Genomic DNA, 25,713 nt, shown 5'->3' with positions numbered 1-25,713 from the left:
AAAAAAACCCCAGCCTCACAGGATCCAAGCCAAGCACTGTATTCTGACCCTATCTGAATCTGGCCACACAATGGCTGAGAAGGCTACAAGCGCATGGCCTAGCCAGCTCCGTTATCCCCAGCTTCCAGACTGGCCTGTGAGCCATTACCTTGAGATCATACCATGTTCTCTGCCCTCAAGAGTGAATGGAAAACGCCTACTCCAGAGCCAGCCCAGAAGCTACAAGTTTTGTCCAACTTTAAAATATTCACCCCCTGAGGTCTTCTCACTAAGTTCTAGTTTCTGGTCTGAGACACATGGGTAACCACGGCCCTCTGCTAATCTGTGCAGCTGAGCCAACACGAGTGACACACCCTGAGTTGAAGAAAGGCATAGTCCTTTCTGACCTCGTTACAACTCCATTTCCTTTTAGAACGGTGTTGTCCTAGAAAAATATACATAAGCCAAATAAGCAATTTCTAATTTTCTAGTGCTATAAAAGAGGTGAGATGAATTTTAATGACATGCTTTCACTGATATCCTCAATATGTAATCAATACAGAAATGAGTAAAGTACTTTACAGGTAATTCAAAAACACAATACCTTGTGTGTATGTTACAGGTAGAGCCCGTCTTCAAGTCAAATTAGCCCCATTTCAGGTGCTCAGTAGCCACTTGTGAGGAGCGGCTTCCACAGTGGAAAGCACAGTTCTAGAAGATTTATTTTCCTTCCCCTTCACAAAAATATATTCAGGAAAATATCTAACTCTACATGGATGAAATCTACAACATATAGCAGATATGTAGTAATGAGCAGGTCTTTTCCTGTATTCTCCAAAGAAAATAAGAAAATTTCTTTGGCAAGACTTAAACCTCAAAAGATTTTTCCATGATTACAGGAAATAAGATCTGGAAAGCATACAGAAAGGCCTATTCACATAAGTATAAAATAGGAAAACGGGGGCCGGCGCTGTGGCGCAGCAGGTTAACGCCCTGGCCTAAAGCGCCGGCATCCCATATGGGTGCCGGGTCTAGTCCCGGCTGCTCATCTTCCGATCCAGCTCTCTGCTTTGACCTGGGATGGCAGTGGAAGATGGCCCAAGCACCTGGGTCCCTGTACCCACGTGGGAGACCTGGAGGAAGCTTCTGGCTCCTGGCTTCAGATGGGTGCAGCTCTGGCCGTTGCAGCCAATTGGGGAGTGAACCACTGGACGGAGGACCTCTCTCTCTCTCTGCCTCTCCTCTCTCTGTGTGTGATTCTGACTTTCAAATAAATAAATAATTATTTAAAAAAATATGAAAACAATGAATTACAGATTTTTATCACTAAAAAGAATACCAGTGAGCATGTGACTATCAAATCATTTCACAAAGGGAGAAGAATTGAAGCCATTTACCAAGCAAGAACAGAAATTATCAAATCTAAAACTGAAAAAAAAAAAAAAGCCTGCTGATTATTTCCCATGTACACATTACCTGCACATCTGGATGCTGACTTCCACTCCGTGAAGCAAACAGACAGTCTGCAGGGTGGGCCTGAAGGGAGGACTGTGATGGCAAAAGATGGGGGCCAGCACCTTGGCTGAAGTCGCCTTGTGAACTTTTTGGACCTTCTTCCACAGACTCACTCAAATTGATGACTGAGTCTCTAATATTTGAGATTATCTCATTATTTTCGGCTAGCAAACGCTCCAAATGGTCTATTTTCTCTTGCAACATGGAGAGCTGGCCCTACAACAAAGAAGAAAAAGGCAGCTACATGAGACGTTAATACAGACAAGAGGACAGCCACTCACCCGTCACTTTGTTGTAAGTGGGATGGAAGAAAGCAAGGACAGCTGGCAGGGCTGAAGCACCAATTCTCAGCAATAAGTCTTCTCCATGGCTGCAGTCTTTGAGTAATCACATTTTTAAATGTGCAACAGAAGAATTTAAAATGTTCCCAATCTATTTCCCATTCTTCCCAAATCCAATCCTAAAAGATCTTTAGGTCTGTGAAATCACTAAGTACAGATGGATATTCTATCCAGATATGAAATTTTAAATTTAAGTTTAACTGATTTGAGTTACTCATAAGGATCAAACAGTATGAACCTGAAAAGGATCATTCCTTATCAATCTGTTAGCACTAGTGGACAATACTAAATAAGCAATAACATCTACAGAAAACCAATTACTCAGCTCTTAATTAGCCATCAAAATGAACATTCCCCAAGAAACTGCACCATAAGTCATTCTGACTGCTTCTGCTATACTGAGTGGCCTTTTAGTTTTCCTAGCTAACCCTCAAGTTAACAGCCTTGGCACCTCCGGGAACGTGTTTGGCATACAGTAAAAAAATGTCACTTGGAAAGCCCCAATCTCATACCAGAATGCCTGGGTTCGAGTCCCAGCTCCATTTTTAACTCCAGCTTCCTGCTATTGTGTGCCTTCGAAGGCAATGGGTGATAACTTAAGTCGTTGGATCCCTGCCACTCACATGGCAGACCCAGACTGCATTCTGTTTGTGGATTTGGCTTGGCTCAGCCCCAAGTCTTATGGGTATTTGCAGAGTGAATTAGCAGATTAAAGATTGATCTCTCTCCCTCCCAGCCCCCATCCCCTGTACATTCACTTTTCAAACAAGGAGTTTGTTGAAAACACAGCCTTGTTACACAGAATCATACCCCAGCTGATGAGAGGAAGGACCAACCTTATCTTGTTCCCCCTGTCTCCAGGGTTCCAAGCACCAAGCAGACACTCCTAAATCTGTCATACTGCTGGAACTCAATGACAATTTTTTAGTGAACACCCACTGTGTCTGGCATAATGCTACATGCTAGGAAGACAGATGTGCATGAAATATGGGTTCCTGTCTTGAAATACATAGGGCGATGTCATAACTTGCAATAGCCTACTCCTACTTCCCAAAAATTCACATTATGTTTTAAAAACAACTATATGCAGTTTAACAGATGATTCTGGACGTCCATCACCAGGAAGTAACAGGAAGGCAGAAAGAGGAAAAAGAGGAAACACTTAAATCTCCAAAAGTAGGGACTGGTCAAATGATATACCTTTATCAGGGAATGGCCTTTACCCACTGAAAATACAGAAATATAAACATTTTTCAAAATAGAAATATGGGGCTGGCATTGTGGTACAGCAGGTTAAGCCACCACCTGCAATGTCAGCAGCCCATACTGGTGCTGGTTTGAGTCCTGGCTACTTTACTTCTGATCCAGCTCCCTGCTAATGCACCCGGTAAAGCAGCAGAAGATGGCCCAAGTGTTTGGGCCCCTGCCACTCATGTGGGAGACCTGGATGAAGGTCCTTACTCCTGGCTTCAGCTGCCCAGCCCTTTGCTGAAGCTATCTGAGAAGTGAACCAACAAACGGAAGATCTCTAACTGTCCCATAAAATAATCTTTAAAAAAAATAAAAATATAAGGAAATATATTTTCAAGAGATAAAAGCAGAGAAAAAGCTAAGACTAGTATATATGACATGATACACTTTTGAAAAAAACATATGGAAAGCCACATATGAACATGGCTAAAAATTGTTGTGGATGTTTATATTCTTTTTTAGCCTATGAATGTTTACTGATTTTCCAAGGCAGGGGACAGGAGATGTAAGAACTCTACTCCCAGGAAGGTTAGGGAAGATGGCAACAGGCTGAGCTGTACTACAAAGGCCATCACCTGAGCAGAGTACATCAGAATTGAGGGAAGTCTGATGAGACTAGGGAAGACATTTTGGAATAAGAAAAAAAAAAAATTGGCCAAAATTAGCAGCAAATTATCTTGGAGGTGGAGCCCTGGAGGAGAGAGAGACAAGGAGCTCAAGGCTCTCCACAGACCTGCAAGACGCCCTCACAGGCCCCACTACAAAGACACAGGTGATAGAAATAGCACTTCCCACAGCAGACTGCAGTCCTGGGGCTGGGTTGGGTAGGGGGAGAGGCAGAGGCAGACGGGGGTGGCGGGGGAGCCTGCTCTCTCTTCAGCTTGGAGAGAGACACGAAGTACAAGGTCTTAGCACAGATCTCATCCTGCAAGTCCCATTTCCCTTAGTGAAAAGCAAGGGAGAGAATAAGCATCAGTTTACAGGTAGACAGAAAAGCAAAGGGAACTTGAAACCCTACACAAGGGACAGTGGGGAGAGACCAGATGAAGCATGTAGCTCTAGATCATCAAAGCTGCTGAACCATATCATACACAAACCCTTCTTTGAACGTACACACAGACGTCAGTTAGGAATGGTTAGGAATGTTCTCTGCGAAAAGACCAAAGAGAGTCAGCTGGCAAACCCAAAGTTCAACCTAGGGCAGCTAACCGTATCTGAGAGCCAGGTACACAGTTTTCAATCCATATCTATTTCCCCAAACAGCTGTGCCATCAAAGACCACCCAGCCCAAGGGGCAACTTCTCTTCCCTCATTCTCCCAACACCACAGCCTGTGACTTTCTGAAATCGCTGCAGATAAATTCTGCTGAGTATTTTCAGTACTGAATACAAAAACCTACTTCCGTGCTGCTTGTTATTTCCACCATGGCAGATGACAGTAAATCAAGCTTTTCTTATTCCAAGCACAATGAGAATATGTTGACTCGTCTTGCTGTAGCCAAGCTATGCACACGGGCAAAATACCGCCTCAGCTTAGTCTAAAATGCCGTCATTCCAGGGCTCTGACAGATGTCACATGTTTTACCATACAGTCTCTGCATTACATCATTACAGTTTTTAATACACAGGTGTCTACATTTCTCCAGATCTTTCTGTTCTTTGAGGAAAGGATTATTTTGGAGCCACATACACAGCAAAGTTGACTACAGCTCTATGCATGTGCACTGAGAAAAAGAACTCCTCTACTGTTTCTCCCATGGTCTTGGCTCCAGCACCTGTGGACGAGTGTTCTTCAAGATAAACATTATGGGAGATATTTCATAAAGACAGATCACTCTCATCTCACCGTGGCTTTAACGGCACAATTACCGATCAGTACCTGGAATTCTGAACTGAAGTTAAGTACTTGCAGAAAATTGTGGCCTAGGGATATGGTGGCATAATGGTCTAATGAAAATCAGTTTTAAAAGTGCATTATGAAGTGGAGTCAAGTCTCCCTCCAAACAGCCAAAATTCCTGAAATAGACCTCATAAGCAAATTCTGCACACGAGGCAGACAAGGGTGGTACGACCTTAAAAGGATGTGCTTGTAGTCTGCATTAAAGCAACAGAAATCAGAGATAATGTTTCAATTACACTGACAAGTCAAAGAATACTGATAGTAATATTGAAAAAGACAATTTTCTGTAGGGCAAGAGAATCACTTATGAGAAAACCACTTTATTCTTTTGATTTGTGCATCAGTTCTATAGGGAGGCCGTGCTGCAGCACTGCTGGGGAGTAGGGGGGAAAGGTTAGGAGATTTGATTTATTTCACTTTTGGTGAAAAAGAAAAACTGAGCAAAAAAAAAAAAATTGCAGATATCAAAGAGTTGGAGAGAGCAAACTTAAAGTGTACTACAAAGGAGAAAAGGACAGCCCTGCTCGGTTCTATGAACAAAATCAACAATGTGAGTCCTGGGCTAAATTTGTCAGCCTGCTCCATAATGATCTGCCCCAGGCAGGACCGTGGCAGCTGGAAACTGGAGTCCCTGTGATCCCTCAAACCTGGAGGAGGCCACACACCTTCCTCCCTGCTGCAACCAGAAAGTGGTGGGGCCTCCTCCTTCCCACCCCAAATGCCAATCTCTGCCTGCCTCCAAGGCCATGGCTAGCAACAGCTCCAGGGCTCTGTTCTCTTGGTTAACCCCCTAAATCCAGCTCCATCAAACTCCATTTCTAGAGCACCTTATTCTCAACTGTGCAGCACCACATATGGGGGTATCAAATGGTCCAAGGGAAAACAGAACTAAATGGAAACAGGGGCTGGGAAAGCAGTCATTATTCTCAGTGCTTTAACAGGCACTGAGACTCTTCTGCACAAGAGAGAAACCAGGTGTTTTGGCACTGCTTAGAGACTGGCAAGTGTCTGTGGAGGGGGAGCAAGAGGAGAGGGGAGGGGAAGCTGTGGACAGAGTGAGGAAGAGGGCTATCAGTGTGGGCAGGCACCATCCAGGTAGCCGGAACCAAAGGCGAACACAGGCAGGCAAATTCTTGCTCTCTCATCCAGAGCCGGCCCTCCGTTCTCCTCTCCTGGATGTCAGGACTCCAGGACTCCCACCTGCAGCCCCCTGGGAGCTGGGCCTTTGGTCTCAGACTAAGAGTCCCACCTTTGGCCTCCATGGTTCTCAGGCCTGTATACTTAGACTGAGACACTGCTCTGGTTGCCCAGCGCACAGACTGCCTGAATTGGGACTCTGGGATCAAGCAAGTGGATTCTCCTAATGACTTCTGGTCTCTCTCACCCTCTACACACACACACACCCCAAGAACCCACACACTACACATTACACAGACAACACACATACACCACACACTAAAACATACTACCTCCAGAAGGCTTGCTGAGTCACTCTCCCTCTCTCCCTCCCAACTGTCCATGCCCTGCTCCAAGTCCCCAACAAATCCCACCACCCACCCCCAAGCCTGGCTCAGACACCTCTTAACTGATCTCCCATTTCCATGTTCACATGCTTCACCACACCCTCCTGGGCCACACACCTTCCTCTGTATTCAGTGCTGGTTTCCTGTTGCACTTAGAATAAAATTAAAATATCTTACACCAGTCAGTAAGGACAGGCATCTGCCTGCCTCCCTCCCCCACCCCCCACTTACCTTCACCCTGATCTTATCTCAGTTCCCAGCAGGCTCTCCTCCACCCTTCTCATCATCTTTGCACAGTGCTTCCACTCTCACCCAGACACCACCTCTGCAAAGGGTTCCCAGCCTCCCTACCTGGAATAGGCCTCCTCCTCGTGTTATTCTCCATCTCAACTTCTTTTTGGATTTCTCCACAGCCGTATTGTCATCTATTTTATTCATGTACTGCCTCCCACTTTTCACCACCAAATGAGTCTTTATACCGAAAACTGACTCCACAGCAATTCTGCTCCTCAAGCTACTCTGATGCAAGGCACAAAGCCTGGTGCACAGGAAGATCCTGAATATTCACTGGGAGAAAAAACAGAAGCAAAAAAAAGTGCTGGGCTTCTAAAACAAGCAGGTACTGAATGTTATATTTGCTAAATTTACACCAAAAATAATACAAATAAAAGCAAAAGACTAACAATATTTTTAAGAAAGAAAGTTTAATCAAAAATACTTTTCAGATTCCAAAAAAAAATAGCTAAGACAAAATGGGAAAGAAATTCCTAATTAATAAGGTGGTCTTCATGGACTGTTTGGGGAATGACAGATGGCTGACCACTAGGTCACAATGATCTCAGGTAAGGGTCGAGCGTGTGGCTCCTTTCCCAGGACAAGGATTATGGATTCTGTTCATTCCAGCCGAAGGCTTCAATTTTCACTACCACAACAACCATGGCTCAACAGACCATGACTTTCACTTGATGTGAGACATGGGAAACAGAATCACCAAGATATTTCCTAGTGTGGTAGTGGGACAAAATCTGCACTCAACCAAATCAAGTTACTAGTTAAGAGGGTTTAAAAATATCACGTTCATAACCACCTAAAAGAGCATTCTACAGCAACAAAATTTCACCCCAAAGTGTATGTATGAGGAACTCCAGATTTACTTCACCTTTTCCTTTCAAATCTAACAATGTTAGATTAAATCTATCATTCCATCACACCCGAATTTTGCTGGATGTGGATTCTGCCATGAGCATGTTCCTAATGCAGGGGTGGACAACATCTAGAGGGTGAGACCACGCACCTTTGCAAGCTGTGTAGCAGGGCACATTCTGGTCTAACAAGGCTCTATACCTATTACTGAATAGAAGAGGAAGGTGACAGAATCAGTCTTTACAGTTGAAAATAATTTCCAGGGAAAAAAAGATCAACATCTCCATCATGGACAGTTTTATAGCCAGCAAACACATAGGGTTCAAGGTCATCCTGGAGCTCCAAGGGGGCAGGTACAGAGGTGAGCAAAGTCTGCCAGGGAAAACACATGGTGGCCTTGACCAGGGCAGTGGAGGTGGAGACATGGGAAAAGACAAGACAGGATGCATAGACTAGGAATGGAAGGGGCAGGAGAGGAGCAAACACGGCCTCTCAGTTTTTAACTGGGGCAACTTGAAAGGTAATGGGTGGCTTTTCAGAGAAACGGGGGATGGTGGAGAGGAGTTGGTGGAGAGGCAGACATGTTCTGCAACTGTCAGATACGTGAGTGCTGGTGTCAATGGACACAGAGGAGAGAAGCCACAGGCTTCTGAATTCCAGCAAGAGCAACAAATAGGATTACCTCGAGAGCGTGCACAGATCCGCCTTTTAGAATTTTAAATGGCTTGCCAGGCGGTTCTCACATTCCCAGTTAAGAACCGCTGCATTAAACTAAATACAGAAAGTGAGATTTGCTAAGAGAGGGGGTGTATTTCCAGCAGGGGTGTCATCGTTACTGCAGTAGTCCCAGTCAGCCAACCACTGCTCAACACACACAGAAAAATTCTGCTGTTCAGTCAGACCCGGGCACTTAACAAGAAGGCTCTCTGGTCTGACACCATGACAAGGAGCTCATAATTGTTCATTCCAACCCTTGAGATGCATCATGTCGAGACCAGAAAGCAAAGGAGTATGAACTAGGGCTGTGGCTATAATTTTGTAGGCACCTCTTCCTCTCCATCAACAAGCCACAAACCACAGGAACAAATGATCTCCAAAAGGTGTTTTCTAGTCCTGCAGTTTCACATGCCTTGGTATTCTGCTAAGGTATTGTCTTTGTGCAGTCACTGGTCACTAGCTTGGTGAGTACAAACAATACTTAATTACATAATATGTTACCAAAACTCAAGAGTGAGATACATTTTGGCTGGGAACTCATCAAGTATGACTGAGGGGAAGAGGTGAGACTCTAAGCACAGCATCCCTTACCCTGGCAGGGTACTCAAGGGACTTGTGACTGTGCCTGGGCAACCACTCAGCAGCTACCAGAACTAGAGAGGATCCCAGCCCGACCTGGAACAAGAGCAAGCCATCTCTACTCCAGGATAGGACTCCACGTGCTGGTATTTCCTGTGGGCTCCATTTCCTTCCTGGGGGTTTCCAGATGCCTGCTCAGATTAGAACCAAATGGCCCTTACCTGAACCAGCCCAAGGATACATGGAAACCACCTCCTGTTGAAGCCACCTTGCAGGCACCAAGCTATTGTACAAGGTGAAATTCTTCCAAATGGATACGCTTTCAACAACTGTTAGTGGGAGAGGGTTTTTAAGTAGGGCAAAGGGTTTGGATTATAAAATATTTTAATAAAATGCAGTTTTATTACTCACAAATCCATTTAGTAACTGCAACTAAGCAGCACTAAGCAAATTAACTGTTGACTAATGGAATTCTTTCTTTAATTCGGCACTTCCCAAACTGTTCTACAGAACACTCTTTTTTTATAGAAATATTTTTAAGTCACCGTGATTTTTCTTTTAAAACTTATTGCTAATATTTGTATTCATATATGTAGCACTGTGAGATAACAGTGCATCTCACCCAAGAAGCCGCATGAATAATCCCCAGGGGCCCAGTGTTCTATCCTCACATCCATGACTGCTGGTCTCTGTCCTGTGCTTTCTGACATATGCCTGTCATTGTACACAGGGTCATTATGCACCATCCAGTTACACTCCCAAAGCTCCTTCCCCTTGGGGTAATGGCATATATAGTACCTTAGGATCTGCTGACAAAAAGTCCTGTCAACACATTCAATTTCAGTGTAAAAAGAGACTTAGTAATGGAAAAAAACCAGTCAACCTAAACAGTGTTAAACTATGAAAATCAATGCAACTGACATGTCTGAGGTCATGTTTCATACAGAAACAGTTTGGGGAGCCCCTGTAGGCAGGGCTGTTTTAAGTAATCAGACCCCTTTCTATCTCATTTACTCTCATCGTTTTCTGAAGCAGTCCTTTAATTCACTACAAGCAGGAGACAGCTTTTCCACAAGCCCCCATCTCAGTTGCTCTAAATTCTCAATTTCCTCACTACTTCATACAAGCACCAAAGATTTTAATGCTTTACAATTTTTTCTTACCACCTTTCTCAAAAAAAAAAAAAAAAAAAAAAAAGCATCTGAACCCTGGTCTACAAGGGCATGGTGGAATATAGTAAATACCAAAGAAGCAACAAATCCAATAGAATACAATAACAGACTTCTGGGTATCTTTTTTTCTTAAAATTTATTCATTTTATTTAAAAGGTAGAGTTACTGGGGTGGGGTTTGGGAGCAGAACAGACAGATCTTTTATCTGCTCTTGCACTCTACAAAGGGCCACAACAGCTGTGACTGGGCCAGGCCAAAGCCAGGAGCACAGAACTCCATCCTGGTCTCCCATGTGAGTGGCAGGGGAGCCCAAGTTCTTGGGCCATCTGCTGCTGCTTTCCTGGGCACATCTGCAGGAAGCTGGATCGGATGTGGAACAGCCATGACTCGAATCAATGACCCAATAATGAAATTCTGGCATCTTAAGCACTGGTTTAACCCACAATGCTGGCCCCTAAATATCATATCATCAGCTATCAAAGATGAGTTAAGGACAGATTCCCTGGGTTGCTTACAAATTTTATTCTTAAAAACAATTACCAGTTGAATCTTCTACCTGAAAGTCACAAGAACTACTGTGCATCTTGAGTGTGGTAATCATTGTCTCCACAAATTTACAAGAAGTAGCTCAGGACCAAGGACAGATTTTACTTCTTTAGTTCGCAGAGTTGACCCTCAAACAACCAGAGGGGCTGTTTCTCACTATACACAAGATGCACGCTGGGGATATTCTCAGAAATTGGTCTGACCTTCACAAGAACCAGGAGCTTACAAGCCAGTCTTTTGATCCCTAACAAATCAATCACTCTCTCCCTCACCCCAGTTCCACCAACTCTCTTCCCATCTTCCGCCTCCCACTCCATATACAAAAACACAGAGAATAATCTATTTTTTATCTTATAACCTAGAAAAAATTCTTTAGTCTCATAATTTGTGCCAAAAATGAAAAGGGTCCTTTTACATCTCCTACTGAAATGCTTCTTTGAAACCCTTCCTTATGATAATCTTATCTTTTCTCAAAGATGCTGCTCTATGAGCCAGTTTCTGACAATTTGAATACAAGCTGCTTTATTTCATTAACATCTGCTGCACAATAATCTTCATGTAAGAAGCAGGGCTCTTGGCTACAAGAAATGCACTTGGCTTTCTGCTGTTTTCTCACCAAGCACAATCCCAGGGTGAGTTCATTCTGCCTCCACTCTGCTGATGACCACCAGGATGGCCTGCCCCGTCCCACTGTCCCCCACCCCACCCCTACTCCCCAATCCCTCACTCCAATGCACTGGATTGTTTCCACTAAGGCCCACCACATAGTAAGTGAAGCTGAGCATGATTTCCCAAAGCAGCTTACATCTCACTCCACCTCCTTCTGCAAAAGGTACAACCAGTCTCCAATCTCCAACATCCCAAAGGAAAAAGGTGGGAGAAAGTTTTGACTCAAGCCACCCAGCATTACCCTTTATCAAATCTGTTAGAAAGCCCTGGTGCTTCTCCTTCCAAAATGTCTCAATTGTAGCCAATTCATTGCTGGTACAGGGATTCACTGCCTTCTGTCTGCCTTACCTCAAACAGATTCCCAGCTGCCTTCCTGCTTCTGAGTCTTCCTACACACTCTACCAGAATAATCTAGGCTGAATATTCTCTTAGCTCCATTCCAGGCCTAAAATTTTCTACAAAATTTATTCCCTAACACTGCTTTTCTCAAGCATTCTGAGTGGTTCATTACCATCCAACTCATAATTCTTCAGTCTGACTCCCAGGGTGATTCACAGTCTAATCCCAAACTACCAACCATGTTTTCCCAACTACTCTTGACAAGCACCAAACACTGATTCTAAATGAAGCCAATTTCCCACCTGTTCAGGTGCCAGGCTCTTGTGGGACGCCAAGCCTTCAAAGCTCTGTACTGCACCTGAGCAATGTACTTTCTCCCTCTGGGTTTCACCCATTAGGAAAAGCTTAGTTTCTTGCCCCTCTCCTTTGGTTAATTTGAGCTAGGTCATCATCAGAACTTAGCTCTGCTTCTGAACTTCCTTCTAAATATATAAAGGATATAAAACAAGATCAGAGATTCTTGTTTTATGCTTAGCTCCTTTATCCCCAGAACCTAGAATAGTACCTGGGATGTCAAAGGTACTCTACCCATCTCTTTAACAGTAACACCTAGCATTTATTGAGCACTTACATTGTACCAGGCACCATCTAACCTCTTTAACTCTTTTATGAATAAATAGCACTTAACTATTTCCAATTATTCCACCAAAGGTAGCTGGGTTTCCAAAATAACTAAGAAGCTCTTTCAAGGCAAGTAACATATCCAGTATGTCTACCATAATTTCTGTAATACTACACAGTAAGTTCTCAAGCACATGATGGGTACAGAATATAGCACAAAGGCCATTCTTACAAGGTCAGGATGCAAATCCAACAGATGTTATGACTGGGCAAATGGATAAGGTCTAGTTTACATGGCTCAGTGCTCTTACCTAAAAAAAGCAAGGACTAAACTAACTGGGCTTGAAGGGCCCACCACACTCTAAAATTCTATGTCTAACTTTTTTTAATTTTGAAAAAGCAGAGCTAGAGAGAGAGAGAGAGAGAGAAGAGAGAGAGCAGAGAGAGAAGAGAGAAAGAGAGATCTTCCATCCACTGGGTCATTCCGCAAATGACCCCAACAGCCAGAGCTGGTCTGGCCCAAAGCCAGGAGCCAGGAGCTTCTTCCAGGTCTCCCATGTAAGTGCAGTGGCCCTAGTACTTGGGCCACCCTTATCTGCTTTCCCAGGTGCATTAGCAGGGAACTGGATCATAAGTGGAGCAGCCAGTGGCTTTATCTGCTACACCATAATACTGACCCCTATGTCTAACTTTTTCATAGGCTTCTGTGGAACTTTTCTGGAATGGTGGTGACTGTTAAAAAATAACTACTAAAAATAACCTTCTAAAAATGCAAACTGGGGAATTTTTTTTATGTAGAAAATGCTTCTGAGAATGATTCACATTCTCAAGCCTCCATCCTCTAATATTCCACAGGTAAAAATGTCACCTCCAAAGCCAGATTGCACACAGAGGGGAACTACTTCAGGCCCCTAGATGCTCACCCTGCAGGGACAGGTTTCCCATCACAAAGCAAACAAAACACTATCAGCACTGGAAGAAACACAGTAACTGGAGTAAATACTAACTGTGGACAAAACCAAAAAAAGGGGAGGGGGAAGGCTTTCAACCCTGAGAAACACAAAGGACTACAATATTGATGCATGCTGAGTTGTCAAACTATTTTTAAAATAATGAGATTCAATAGATAGGATTCAATAACTTCCATTTCCTCTGTCAGTAAGAAAAAGGGAAAGGATTAGAAATAGACAGGAAAAACAAAAAGCTATATGAGGATGTCATGGTCCAGATGTGAAAAAACTGAAAGACAGCATAATTCTCAGCAGCTGGAACAGAAGATAAGAGAATTCACTTGCTCTGATGTTTAGAACATTTCCCTGAGTAGCACAGGTTTAACAATCCAAGATTAACCTTCCTGCTCTCTGAGGCCAAACTTGATATGCAATGAATAATATTCACATTATTATGAAGGTCAAGATAATGTTAACTGGTTTTATTTTTTTATTTTTAATTGACAAAAACTATACATTTATCATGTACATGTTGTTTTGAAATACACAGACTCCAGACATCGTGGAACAGCTCAGTGAAGCTAATTAATTACTAATTACTCGGCTGGCACTGTGGCTCACTGGGCCCATACTCCGGGCTGGGGAGCTGGATTCTGTCCCGGTTGTTCCTCTTCCAGTCCAGCTCTCTGCTGTGGCCTGGGAAGGCAGTGGAGGATGGCCCAAGTGCTTGGGCCCTGCACCCCCATGGGAGACCAGGAGGAAGCACCTGGCTCCTGGCTTCGGCGCCGGCCATAGCAGCCATTTGTGGGGGTGAACCAACGGAGGGAAGACCTTTCTCTCTGTCTCTCTCTCACTGTCTAACTCTGCCTGTAAAAAAAAAAAAAAAATTACTAATTACTCATACTTACCATTATTTGTGGTGAGATCCCTACAATACATATTATTATACAGTCCAGGTTATACAAACAGAGCTCTTGAACTCATTCCTTCTAACTGGACTCCTGTATCCTTTGTTTACTGGTTGTAAATTTTTGGAAAGTTACAGCACATTAAGCACCCAATGAAATGCAGAAGATAGAAAAGGTTTGGGGAGGGGCCAGCACTGTGGTGGTCCAGCAGGTAAAGCTGCCACTTATGACACTGTCAACCCATATGGACGACATGTCAAGTCCTGGCTGCTCTTCTTCAGATCCAGCTCCCTGCCAACGTGCCTGAGAAAGCAGCAAAAATTGGCTCAAGTGCTGGGGCACCTGCACCCAGGTAGAAGACCTGGAAGAAGCTCCTGACTCCCAGCTTTGGATCGGATCGGCCCAGCTCAGGCCAATGCAGCCATCTAGAGAGTGAACCAGCAGATGGAAAATATCCCTCTCTCTAACTCTGCCTTTGAAATAAATAAATATTTTTAAAAGGGCAGGGGGAGGTGATGTAAAAGAATGGATTAACACCTTGGCTTGAAGCAATGGCATCCCATATGGACGCTGGGTCAAGACCTGGCTGCTCCACTTCCAATCCAGCTCTCTGCTATGGCCTGGGAAAGCAGTAGAAGATGGCCCGCTTCCTTGGGCCCCTGCATCTGCGTTCGAGACCCAGAAGAATCGTGGCTCCTGGCTTTGGACTGGCACAGTTCCGGCCACTGTTGCCGACTGGGGAGTGAACCATCAGAAGAAAGACCCCTCTCTCTCTCTCTGCCTCTCCTCTCTGTGTAACTCTGACTTTCAAATAAATAAATAAATCTTTAAAAAAAAAAAAAAAAAAAAAACAGATGGCCCAGAGAGGGTGGAAATGAGAAGATGGAACAAAGGGAATACAAGATCAACTGCCAACTCTCTCATCTGATATAGTGTGTGGAAGGAGGGGGACTCAAGACCTTAACCTCTCAAGTTCATAGATCAAGAAAATAAAACTGTTAAATGTAAGAGTGGGAATAAGAGAGGGAAGAGATGTGCAATTCGGGACATGCTCAAGCTGACTTACCTCAAACGGTAGAGTTAGAAACATACCAGGGGATTCCAATTCAATCCCATCAAGGTGGCATGTACCAATGCCATCTCACTAATCCCAGTGATCAATTTCTGTTCACAATTGATCATAATGATAGGACTAAGAACCAAAGGGATCACACAAACAAGAATAGTGTCTGCAAATACTAGCTGATAGAATAAAAAAGGGAGAGAATGATCCAACATGGGAAGTGAGATACACAGCAGACCCATAGAATGTCAGATGTCCTAAACAGCACTCTGGCCTCAGAATCAGCCCTTAAGGCATGCGGATCCGGCTGAAAAGCCCATGAGAGTTATTTCAGGCATGGAAAGCCAAGACACTCTGGGGAAAAAAAAAACCTAAATGAAAGATCTCTGCGAGTGAGATCCCAGTGGAAAGAATGGGTCATCAAAGAAGGAGGTACCTTTCTCTGAAGGGAGGAGAGAACTTCCACTTTGACCATGGCCTTGTCTAAATATGATCAGAGTCAGTGAACTCAGGGGGCTTCCATAGCCTTGGCAGCTCATGACAAGAGCCTAGGGTGATTACTGATGCCATAAACAAGAGTGTCAATTTGTTAAGTCAACAACAGGAGTCACTGTGCACTTACTCCTCATGTAGGATCTTTGTCTTTAGTGTGCTGTACATTGAGATTTAATGCTATAACTAGTACTCAAACAGTAATTTTCACTTTATGTTTCTGTGTGGGAGCAAACTGTTGAAATCTTTACTCAATGTATACTAAACTGATCTTCTGTATATAAATTGAAACGAAAATGAATCTTGATGTGAATGGAAGGGGAGAGGGAGTGGGAAAGGGGAGGGTTGCGGGTGGGAGGGACGTTAGGGGGGGGAAGCCATTGTAATCCATAAGCTGTACTTTGGAAATTTATATTCATTAAATAAAAGTTTGAAAGCAAAAAAAAAAGAAAAGAAAAGTGATTACATCACTAAAACTTATCAATGTATATCAAACAGGAGTTAAACGCAAAACTTTTAATAAATTATAATAAGAAGGTCCTGAATTAAAATCCTCATCTGTTGTAACTGAACACAATTTTGGAGCAAAATCAAAACAGAGACACAAACATATATTTAAGGTTACATACAGAACCACTCATGGAACACCTATATCCCACACAGAAGCAGTGCCTAGGTTCAAGTTCTACCTGTGCTTCTGACTCCAGCTAATAGTACCAATGTATACCCTAGGTGGTGGCAGTGATGGCTCAAACAGTTGAGTCGACATGGAAGACCCAGACCGAGTTCCCATCTCAGGGCTGTGGCCATCCCAGCCCTGCTACTGGGGACATTTAGGGAATTAATCAGCAGATGGAAGATATCTCACCCGCCTCCCAATTCTGTCTATGGCTGCCTCTTTTGCCTTTCAAATAAATAAATATTTTAATCCTTGGAAAACGGAATTTAAAAACAAGTTTTTTTGTGAATGCTTAAGTGTTTGAAAGGCAAAATCATCAACAAAGTCCTCAACTCTCCAAACTCCTAAATCAGGACACTAAAGTTTAATGGAAAGAGAAAAGGTTGGGGTTAGATTTGGGGTCTAAAAACTATTCCAGAGGCGCCTATCTGCAAAGGAAGCCAGTGGAAAGTCCATTCATACAAGAAAACTGCAGCAAAGCAGACATTTAAAAATGGGGGGGGGGGGGGGGGAGGTGTTAAAATCTCTGCTTAACACTAACAGTAAATACTGATGAGCTGTGTTACACTCACTTTTTTTGTTCAAAATAAGTCTACCGCAATTTAAAAATGACACTAGAACTCTGAAGATACAAAGGGGAAGAAAGTGACACATCATTTTGAAGAATGAAGAAAAGGATGAAAGCTAGCAGGGCTCAATTCTTCTCTGAGAAGCAGAAAGGCAGCCTGGGCCCATGCTGAGCGCCTGATGGTTCTTGGCCTCCAAGCAGAGCAACTGTAGGGCCCCAGAGTCCTGCCATGGCTTATGCAGACACCACCACTGTGTGATCTCTCCTCTACCATGCTCGCTCACACAGTCAGATTAGGCTCGGAATTCGGGTCACCTGTGAATTTACAGCAGCTCCAAAAAATTATAAAGTCCTGGTTTTCAGTGCTCAAGTTACAGATCAATTTTGCATGGTTCACGGTCCAGAACCTTCACTCCCAGGGCAGTCCTAGAAGGAGAAAGCTTCAGGTGATAGAAGGGAAACAAATTAAACAAGTCAAGCAAGTCCATGTGCAGCATAAAGTTCCCCAAGGACACTTGGAAACCCACGAAGCATGGAGACAACACCAGGTTGGAACCACACATAAAAACACAGGCTTCACAACCACACTTATTTAGTAAGCAGTTGATGAGAAGTGTGTGTTTTTGTTTTTTTTTTAAAGATTTATTTGAAAGTCAGGGTTACACAGAAAGAGAGGCAGAGATGAAGGAGAGGGAGGTCTTCCATCTGCTGGTTCACTCCCCAGCTGGCTGCAATAGCTGGAGCTGCGCCAATCCGAAGCCAGGAGCCAAGATTCCTCTTGGTCTCCCACGCGGGTGCAGGGGCCCAAGGAACTGGGCCATCTTTCACTGTTTTCCCAGGCCATAACAGAGAACTGGAACTGGAACCAGCATCCACATGGGATGCCAGCGCACTGCAGGTGGCAGCTTTACCAGCTATGTCACAGCGCCGGCCCTGTGTGTTTCTTTAATTAACCCACCTTTGCTTCAACAGATCTAATCATATAGTTCACGTCCAATGTTGATGAGAGAAATACAGCTGAAAGCAAGGACTTGAAAACTTCTATTGAAAAGGTCTAGATAGCAAATATTTGGGGTGGGGAGGAATTGTGGGCCAGTTTCTATCCCAACTATTCAACTGCCATTATAGTGTGAGTGCCACCAGAGACCATGCATAGGCCAATGATTGTGGATATTTTAAACATTATTTAACCATTTGAAAAATGTAAAGACCACTCCAAGCTCCTTGCCTTATGAAAACAGCAGGCCAATTTGGCTAACAGCTGACGTAGGCAGAGCTCAAGACCAGAGGCCTTTGGGACAGAAAAAAAAAAAAAAAACGGAGACATTTCCCAGGACTTTTTTTCTTATCCCCACTTCGTCCTTGTTTCTCACAAAATGCTGTTTAGAGGACAAGATGACAAGAACAGGAGGGGAGTCTCTAGTCACGTCATTTTCTGGTTTCTCTCCTGTTTTTTCCCATTTCAAGAAGGCATACAAAATGCAATTAACACAATCATCAGAATTAACAGAGGAAGCAAAGCGATACACTTGTGAAAAGTAAACAGTCTGCCAGAGAAAACTTCAGAATCTCAAAATTATATTTGCATAAGACTTTTATACAACCTTGTTACCAATGAATGTTTCTGATCTCCCTATGCTGAAAGGCAAGGGGTATAAATCAGGACTACTGCCATCCTCCACTTTGCCTTGTAGAGTAAAAAGTGATCTATTTAGTGCCACCTGACTGTAAGCTTCTCTCAGAATAAGTCCAACTGGTAAAGATTTTTTTAAAAAAAATAAGTTCCAACGTAATTTCCATTTTTTTCCTTAACTTGCATATGTACATAATTTACCCTTTTATTTTTTGTAAAAAATTGAAATATAGAATCCTAAATATGTGAACTTTGAGCACCCAGAGAAATAGTGCAGTTCATATAATGCTAGGTTTCCTTTTGAGTGTTAAAACTAAGCCTTTCCGGTCACTCCTTCCTAGAATGCAAAACACTAACCAAGTGCTCTGGGCAGAAACGAGAGGCCTCTGGCTAGACCACAGCCAAAGTGCTTCTCAACAGGGATGGATGGATTTTCCCCCTGGGAATATTCAATGGTGTCTGGAGACAGTTTTGATTGCTACAATTGAGAGAGAGAGAGAGAGAGAGACAGACAGAAAGTGCAGCTGGCATATCCTGGGCAGAACGCAGGGAAGCTGCTGAACATCAACCATGCAGAGGACTTCCACCACTCTGAATGTCCACAGTGAAAAGGCTGTGAAGCTCTGAAACACAGGCTGCGACAGGTACAGTCAGTACCATTTTAAACGGAAGTGTTTAAAGGTCATCTTTTCATTAGAAAATAATATGTTTGATTTTCAAGTTTAATGTTAATATTTACATTACATTTTATGATACAAATACATGTTACATTCAATGTTGCACTTATAATATTAATTTAATAATATTTAACCTAATATTTCTAAATGCACAGCTAAGTTTATTTTGGTGTAGAAAATTGATGAAATCCACCCATGGTTTGTTTTCATAATATGCATTTTCCATGAACATTTGAAAGACTCTTCATATTTACTAGACAGTAGGCACTTGCCTGCAGAAAAGTGCAAATAACAACTTAAATGCATACTCTCAGAAAAGCTATAATATAACTTCGAGAGCCAGAATGCACGCACCAGGCTAATACTGCACCATGCAAGCCCCAGGAGTGAGCTCCTCTACAGGATGATCATCCACGGCTCTGCTCTGAGCGGAAACATGGTTTCTACCTTAAAATAAGCTGCATGGCCTAATAACTCAAACAGAAACTCATGGCAGCTAAAATATTCTGCTTCCTCTCCCAGTCCACCTGCTAACAAAAAGTGGGGGAAAAAAGTACAATTCACTGTTTTCGAGTTCTCCTCCTCCTCCTCCTCCTCCTGAGTTCTACACAAACTTTTATCAAAGCCACTATCAGGAATCTGCTCATCAAGACAGAAGGGGCCAAAAACAGAACCAGGTCTGTACAATCCAGCAAGCTCAGATCATCAGAGTTACTGTCTCTCCTGACATTTTCTTGAAGATTCCTCCACGGAAACAGAGGAACAGGAAAAGCTAAGGCTGCTGGACAGAAAAGGCTAACAAAACACAGGTGATAGCAACAGCCTTAAACTTCTTTTAGGAACCTCTGGTCTCGCCACGTCAGTCTTCCCAAAAGGTCAAGGTTTGAACTGCTATCACAAAAAAAGCAACAGCTGACTCAATAAAAACAATGTGTAACAGACAGCCCAGAGAGCCCCAATGCTAATTAATGAGTAACTCAGAAACCCCCTTCTAATAAATAGGATCCTGAAGTTATCTTGACAAAACCATTTGTTTAGACCCTGATAACAGTGACTGAGACAGCACATTCAGGTCAATTTTTTAACAAAATCACAACTTCAAACCTTCAGACCAGAGGCAGTGCAGAGGGGCTGGAAGTTAGCTTAGGTCTTAGAAGAACACAGTGGACAGGAAGAGTCTCAGGGGACTGCTGACGAAGGGGAAGGGAGAGGGGAGGGGCCCAGCCTCAGGAGGATTTCACTCACTAACTGCTGGATCACCACCATGATCAAAGGTACCTCACTACTTCCCCAAAGTCACAGACCTCAGGCACTACATCCCCCAAAATAAGGCAAACCCCCTTATACAAACCTGGACAAACCCCAGCAACAAGTGCTATTTTTTATTTTTATACAGCGCACTAGAAGGAGAGGAGAGATCTTATTTTTCTTCTGTGTCATTAAGATTTATAGATTTATAAAATCAAGGAAAGAAAGCTGGATTCAAGGTCTCCGTAAGTCAATCTTTATTAACAGCTACTGGACTGAACTCTTAAAAAAAAAAGTGGTAGTGACAAAAAGCTTTTAAGCACATTTTTGAATGTGTATTACATTTCACAATAAACATTAAAAAAAAAGGCATAAAGATTCCCTACCAAAGGCTATCAAATACTTAAAGACATTCTCACTTTCTCACTTAGTAAATGTTATCTGGGTACAAAGACAAAAGTCTGAATCTCACTTTCACATTTTATATCCATCTCAACCACTTCTGTAAAGCTTCGCCAAGTTAATATTAATCCCTATGGCCATGTGCTCACTGGTTAGAGACTGATCACTGGTTACACAAAGTCTGACTCATGAATTCTCCAGATCAAAACGTAAGACAGGAATAAGGCATCTTATTATCCACGCAGTAGAGAGTAAGCCCCTTGTAAAATCTGCTGTGAGAAAGCACCAGGAACGTCAGGGAGACCAGAGTGATGTTTCTCCTTTCCAAAGTCACACACTCTTACAAGTTATCAGAAAGCCATTCCAAGGACAGTAAGCCCCCCAGCCAGCCTCTCACTCACAGTGCAAATTCATCCATTTTTCAGCTGGGATTTATTAACCCTGAAATATACACAGCAGCTAAAACAGACCAAGCCACCTGCTGTCTCTACCCTCTCAGGAATTCCTCCCAGAAACACAGGGTGGGAAAGCTCTGTGACCAGAGGATATTCACAAAGGTGGAAAGGAAAGCTGCTCTGGGATGAGAGAAAGGAGCACCCCGAGCCAGACATCTCCTGCGCCAGAGCGGCCAAGAGGTAGGAAACACAGTCACCAGAAGAGGGGGAGAATAACAAAAGCCCAAAAACAGAACACATATTGTTCTCCCTGTAGGATGGTCTTTAAAAGCATCCTACTTACCACACGGATCTTATCGGTTCCTGAAGGTCCTGTAGCACCCAAAGGACACTACAATGTGTCCAGTTCAGAGAAAGTCCACACCTTTCTAGAGAAATCATTCTACTAGATGTCTAAAAGGACATACACGGGTCTTACAAAAAGTTCATGGAAACTGGAAAAGATTAACAGCTTTGAAATCCATGTTCACAAGAGAGCTCATGGAAAGGAGCGAAGGGCTTGCAGCCCGGAAGTTAAGACCCTCACATCCCACACCAGAGTGCCTGGGTTGGATTCCTGGCTCTGGCTCCTGACTCCAGCTTCCCACCAACCCAGATCCTGGGACGCAGCAGTGATGGTTCCAGTAACCACATGGGAGACCTGGCTTCTGGCGCTGGTCCCAGCCCTACCCTGGCCTGCCACGGCCAGCTCCTGGGGAGCGAACCAGTGGGTAGGAACTCTTGCCCTCTCCTCTCTCTGTCTCTCTCTGTCTCTATCCCTATCCCCCTCACCTCGACCCCATCTCTAAAATAATTTTTTTTAAAGTTCATGGATGTGGAAAAATGTGTATTATAAAAAACCATGCATGGGTTTCGATAATTTTTGCCCCAAAATAAACTCTGGAACCAAACACTAACCCAGTAAAGGATACCTTCCTCTTGCGGTGAAAATCCAGTTTAGAAAAGCCGAGAGAAGCCCATCTCCCAAACCTTCTCCCTTAGACAAGGAACAGCACACACACACACACACGCACACACACGGGCTGCTCTCTCTTCCAGTTTCTGTCACTTTCAACAAATCCTTTACACTTTAAGCAGAATGTCAGCCCCTCAATGAGTGCCAGAGATGGATAGTAAGATACTGCAATTAACTTGGCCTAAGCTTTCCCAGTAACTGAATGAGTCACTCACTTCTTTCGAAACAGTACAATGTCAAGGTTGCCAGAGTAGCTGGTACAGATGTTTGCATAAATCACGTTCTAGTGGTCACCAAGCTAGACCCAAAGGACACTGCTCAAGACAACACTTCAAGTAAAGCATTCCCATGCTTAGGGGGTTTTTTTGTTTGTTTTTCTGTAATGAAGAAACTTTTGAAAATGGGGTACTGGGTGACAAAAAATCATAGTAAGTTTAACATCCAAAGTGTACAAGAGAAATAGAAACAAAGCTTAGAACAGGGCACGCTGACCTTTTCTCCAACCTCGTCAACAAGCACTGGACAAACTCTAAGCTCAAGATTTAGAGCCAGCCCATGGGGCTTATTCTGCATCTCCTCTACACATAACCCAAGGGAAGCACAAGCTTTGAGAAATTTTGATACGCCTGTCTGCAACAAGACGTTTAATCCCGCGCACCTGCAAAATGCTTGCAGGGCTCTGTACTGATGACAACATCCATAAGGGGGGTCTTTCTGCACGGCACAGTAATTCAAGTAAAGTTTGCCCTTTAATTTCAACTCAACAAAAGCCATTTATCTTAGCATACCAGACAGAAGCAACGGCAAAAACAAAATTCCAACAGCGACATCCTAGGTTTCTCCACGCCGCCGAAGTCGTGGAGGCGATGAGGCTAGGTTCTGCGGGTTCATTCGTTACAGCACGCTCGGCACAACACCTCCTTTCACTAACAATTCCGAAGCGTACAGGTCATTGGCAAGCAAAGAGAAAGGGGACCCTCCAAAGAGAACCGCGTCCGTCATGCTTATTTTTAGTCACTTTAAATAAGACTTCGGGCGGGTCGTTTTCTCCGCGCGTCGGCCGATCTGACCAGCGGGCGCAGGGCCGAGCGCCCCACAGCTTCTGGCCCGAGTATGACACGCGCTTACCCGCTCGGCTCCCCACGTCTGCTCCGAACGAACCCGATGCAACAGCTCCCCATCCACAATGAAGACACTGAAGTCAGCCCCACAGAACCACATGGAAGAGAGCCGCGGCACGAAATAAACTTTTTTTTTTTCTGTCGTAGGAGACCGTGGAGACGGCAAAAAAAAAAAAAAGCCGCCTAGTCCGGGTCCGTTCGATCCGTCTCCACCATGAGACGCGCGCGACTGAACTCCGGGCAGACCACGGGCCACGTACTAGAGACCACCCGCGCCCCTCCGGCAGGTGCCAGCGGCCACCTCGCCCGGCCCGGGCGCGTGTGCGCGATCACGGCCACTTCTCCCGCGCGCGACACTTTTTGTTAACTAGGCGCGCCCGGGAAGCGGAGGTCCCCGGATCGCCGTCACCGCAGGGCGAGCGCCGCGGACCCCCGACCCTTCCCGACCCGGGGATCGGCCCGGCCCCCGCGCTTACCTGGGGAAAGGAGCCCTCGCGCCGCGGGCTTCTGGGGTAGTCTAAGTGACCCCGGTCCAGCATCAGGTAGAGCGAGAAGATCACCACGCAGAAGATCGCGCTGCCGAACACGGTGAACTGGCGGCTTAACTTCATTTTCCTCACTAGAATCCAGGCCACGCTATCGTCTTCACCCGGAGGCGGCCACCGGAGGCTCCCTCGCGGGTGCGGGTCCGGGCCCCACTCCGCACCCCGTCCCCGGCGCCACGGCGCGCCCTCAGCCTTGGCCCCGGCCCGCCGCCCTCCTGGGGCCGGGCGTCGCTCTCCGGACGGGACTCGCCCTTAGTCGGGAAGGGGCCGGCGCAAACTTGATCCGAGCTCGGCGCCAACAGCCGGCAGGGCGCGCGGGGCGCGCGGAGGAGAGGTCGCTGCCCCCGACTTCCTGTCACCGCCACCCCACGACGGAGTCGGCAGGAAAAGTTTTCTCGACGAGGGCAGGCGCGTCCTCCCCACCCAGAGCAGGCGCCGGGCGAGCGGCCCCGGGCCCGCGGAACGGAGCTGGGTGCGAGGAGCCGAGCGGAGAGGAACTGGATGGGGAGGAGCCCGGCCCCACAACTTAGCGCCGGGACAGCCGGGTCCGCCCCCGCGGCACCGCCCCCGCCGCTCGCGGCCGAGCCTCTTCCTGCCGCCTCCGCCGCTGCCGCTGCCGCCGCCGGGCCGGCGTCCACCCCGGGCGCACGGATCCGGCAGGAGTTCCCTAGGAGCGCGAACGCGCGCCGGCCTCGGGCGCCCCCCGCCGCCCCTACCTTCCCGCGCCGCCTCAGGGAGGGCGCCGGGGGCGGGCGGCGGCGGCGGCGGCGGCAGCGGCGCCGGGCGGGAGGAAAAGGAGAGCCCTGAGGCGAGGACCGTCCCCGGAGAGGAGCCCGCTCCAGCTCCAGCTGCAGCTGCGAGCCCCTCCCTCCTTCCCGCCCCGCGAGCGCGGAGATGGCGGCTGCAGCTGCAAAGAGAAGCGCCGCTTCTCCGGCGCCACCCGGCACCTCAGCAGCGCCCGCCACTAGCCGGAGACGGCGGCGGCGGCGCGGCGGCCGCTGGGTCAACGGGCGCCCGCAGCCCCCGAGCGAGCGGCGGCCGGCCCCGCCCTCCCGACGCGCCGGGATGAGGGGGCGGGCCCCCCGGCGCCCAATCAGGGCGCGCCGCCCGCCGGGCCCGCCCCGCGTCCGCCCGCCCTCGGCCCGGCGGCAGGAAGACCTCGGCGGCGGCTGAGCAGTTGAGGCCGGCGGCGCGCGTTGCGGCGAGGTTGCTTCCCCGTGCCGAGGCGCGCGTCTGCTGTCCCGGAGCACCCGGGTAGAGCGCGCCTCGGAAGACGCGGGCTGCCAATTCTGTCCGGATTCCTCTTTTCCTCCCTTGCCTTTTGTGACGTCCCGGTGAAACCTGGGGGAGAGGAGCCTCCCACAGGCCGCTCCCGGCGGGTGTAGACAGAGGAGGGGAGTCTGAGAAGTGATGCCTGGGCCGAGGGTCGATGGCGTCGCCCCTCGGCTCCAGAGTCACCCTTAGTTGCTGCGCTGTGGCAATGGATCTGGGCCTCTAGCATAGGTTTTCCTTCCTTCCTGGGATGGCGGTGGGGTCGGTAGAGGGCGCTGACGAGACGCGGCGGGAAGCAGGAGCGCGCGGCGCCCTCGGCCTGCTCGGGTGCAGAGCCCCGCAGCGCGGGCGTCGGTCGCCGCCGCCTCCCGCAGGGAGCGGTGCGGGCGGGGGGCCGGGGGGAAGAAGCGCGGGACGCTGCCCTCAGAACAGCTTGCCTGCACCCTGGAAG

The 25,713-nt window shown here is 46.1% G+C and overlaps 1 protein-coding gene across 3 annotated transcripts in view; it reads right to left on the bottom strand.

Moving 5' to 3' along the window:
- MAN2A1 (mannosidase alpha class 2A member 1) overlaps positions 1-24,966 on the bottom strand; it is a 169,590-nt gene extending 144,624 nt beyond the window's left edge. Inside the window, exons 1-3 of one of the 3 annotated variants that reach the window (XM_051853589.3) lie at positions 23,922-24,105; positions 6,860-7,075; positions 1,456-1,710 (exon numbers count right to left, since the gene is read on the bottom strand). In XM_051853589.3, coding sequence (XP_051709549.3) covers positions 1,456-1,710; positions 6,860-6,946 — 342 coding nt within the window. In that variant the 5' untranslated portion in view covers positions 6,947-7,075; positions 23,922-24,105. Of the gene's footprint in view, positions 1-1,455; positions 1,711-6,859; positions 7,076-23,921 lie in introns of all 3 variants that reach the window. The other 2 variants (XM_051853587.3, XM_089313110.1) reach the window with 2 other exon arrangements.
- Between the last annotated feature and the right edge of the window lie 747 nt (positions 24,967-25,713).

Source organism: Oryctolagus cuniculus, chromosome 14 (genome assembly GCF_051225735.1).
Source record: "Oryctolagus cuniculus isolate XC-2025 breed Fujian yellow rabbit chromosome 14, ASM5122573v1, whole genome shotgun sequence".
Classification (NCBI taxonomy): Eukaryota; Metazoa; Chordata; class Mammalia; order Lagomorpha; family Leporidae; genus Oryctolagus; species Oryctolagus cuniculus.
The sequence above is the reverse complement of the archived record's forward strand: the minus strand, read 5'-3'. Positions and strand labels throughout refer to the sequence as shown.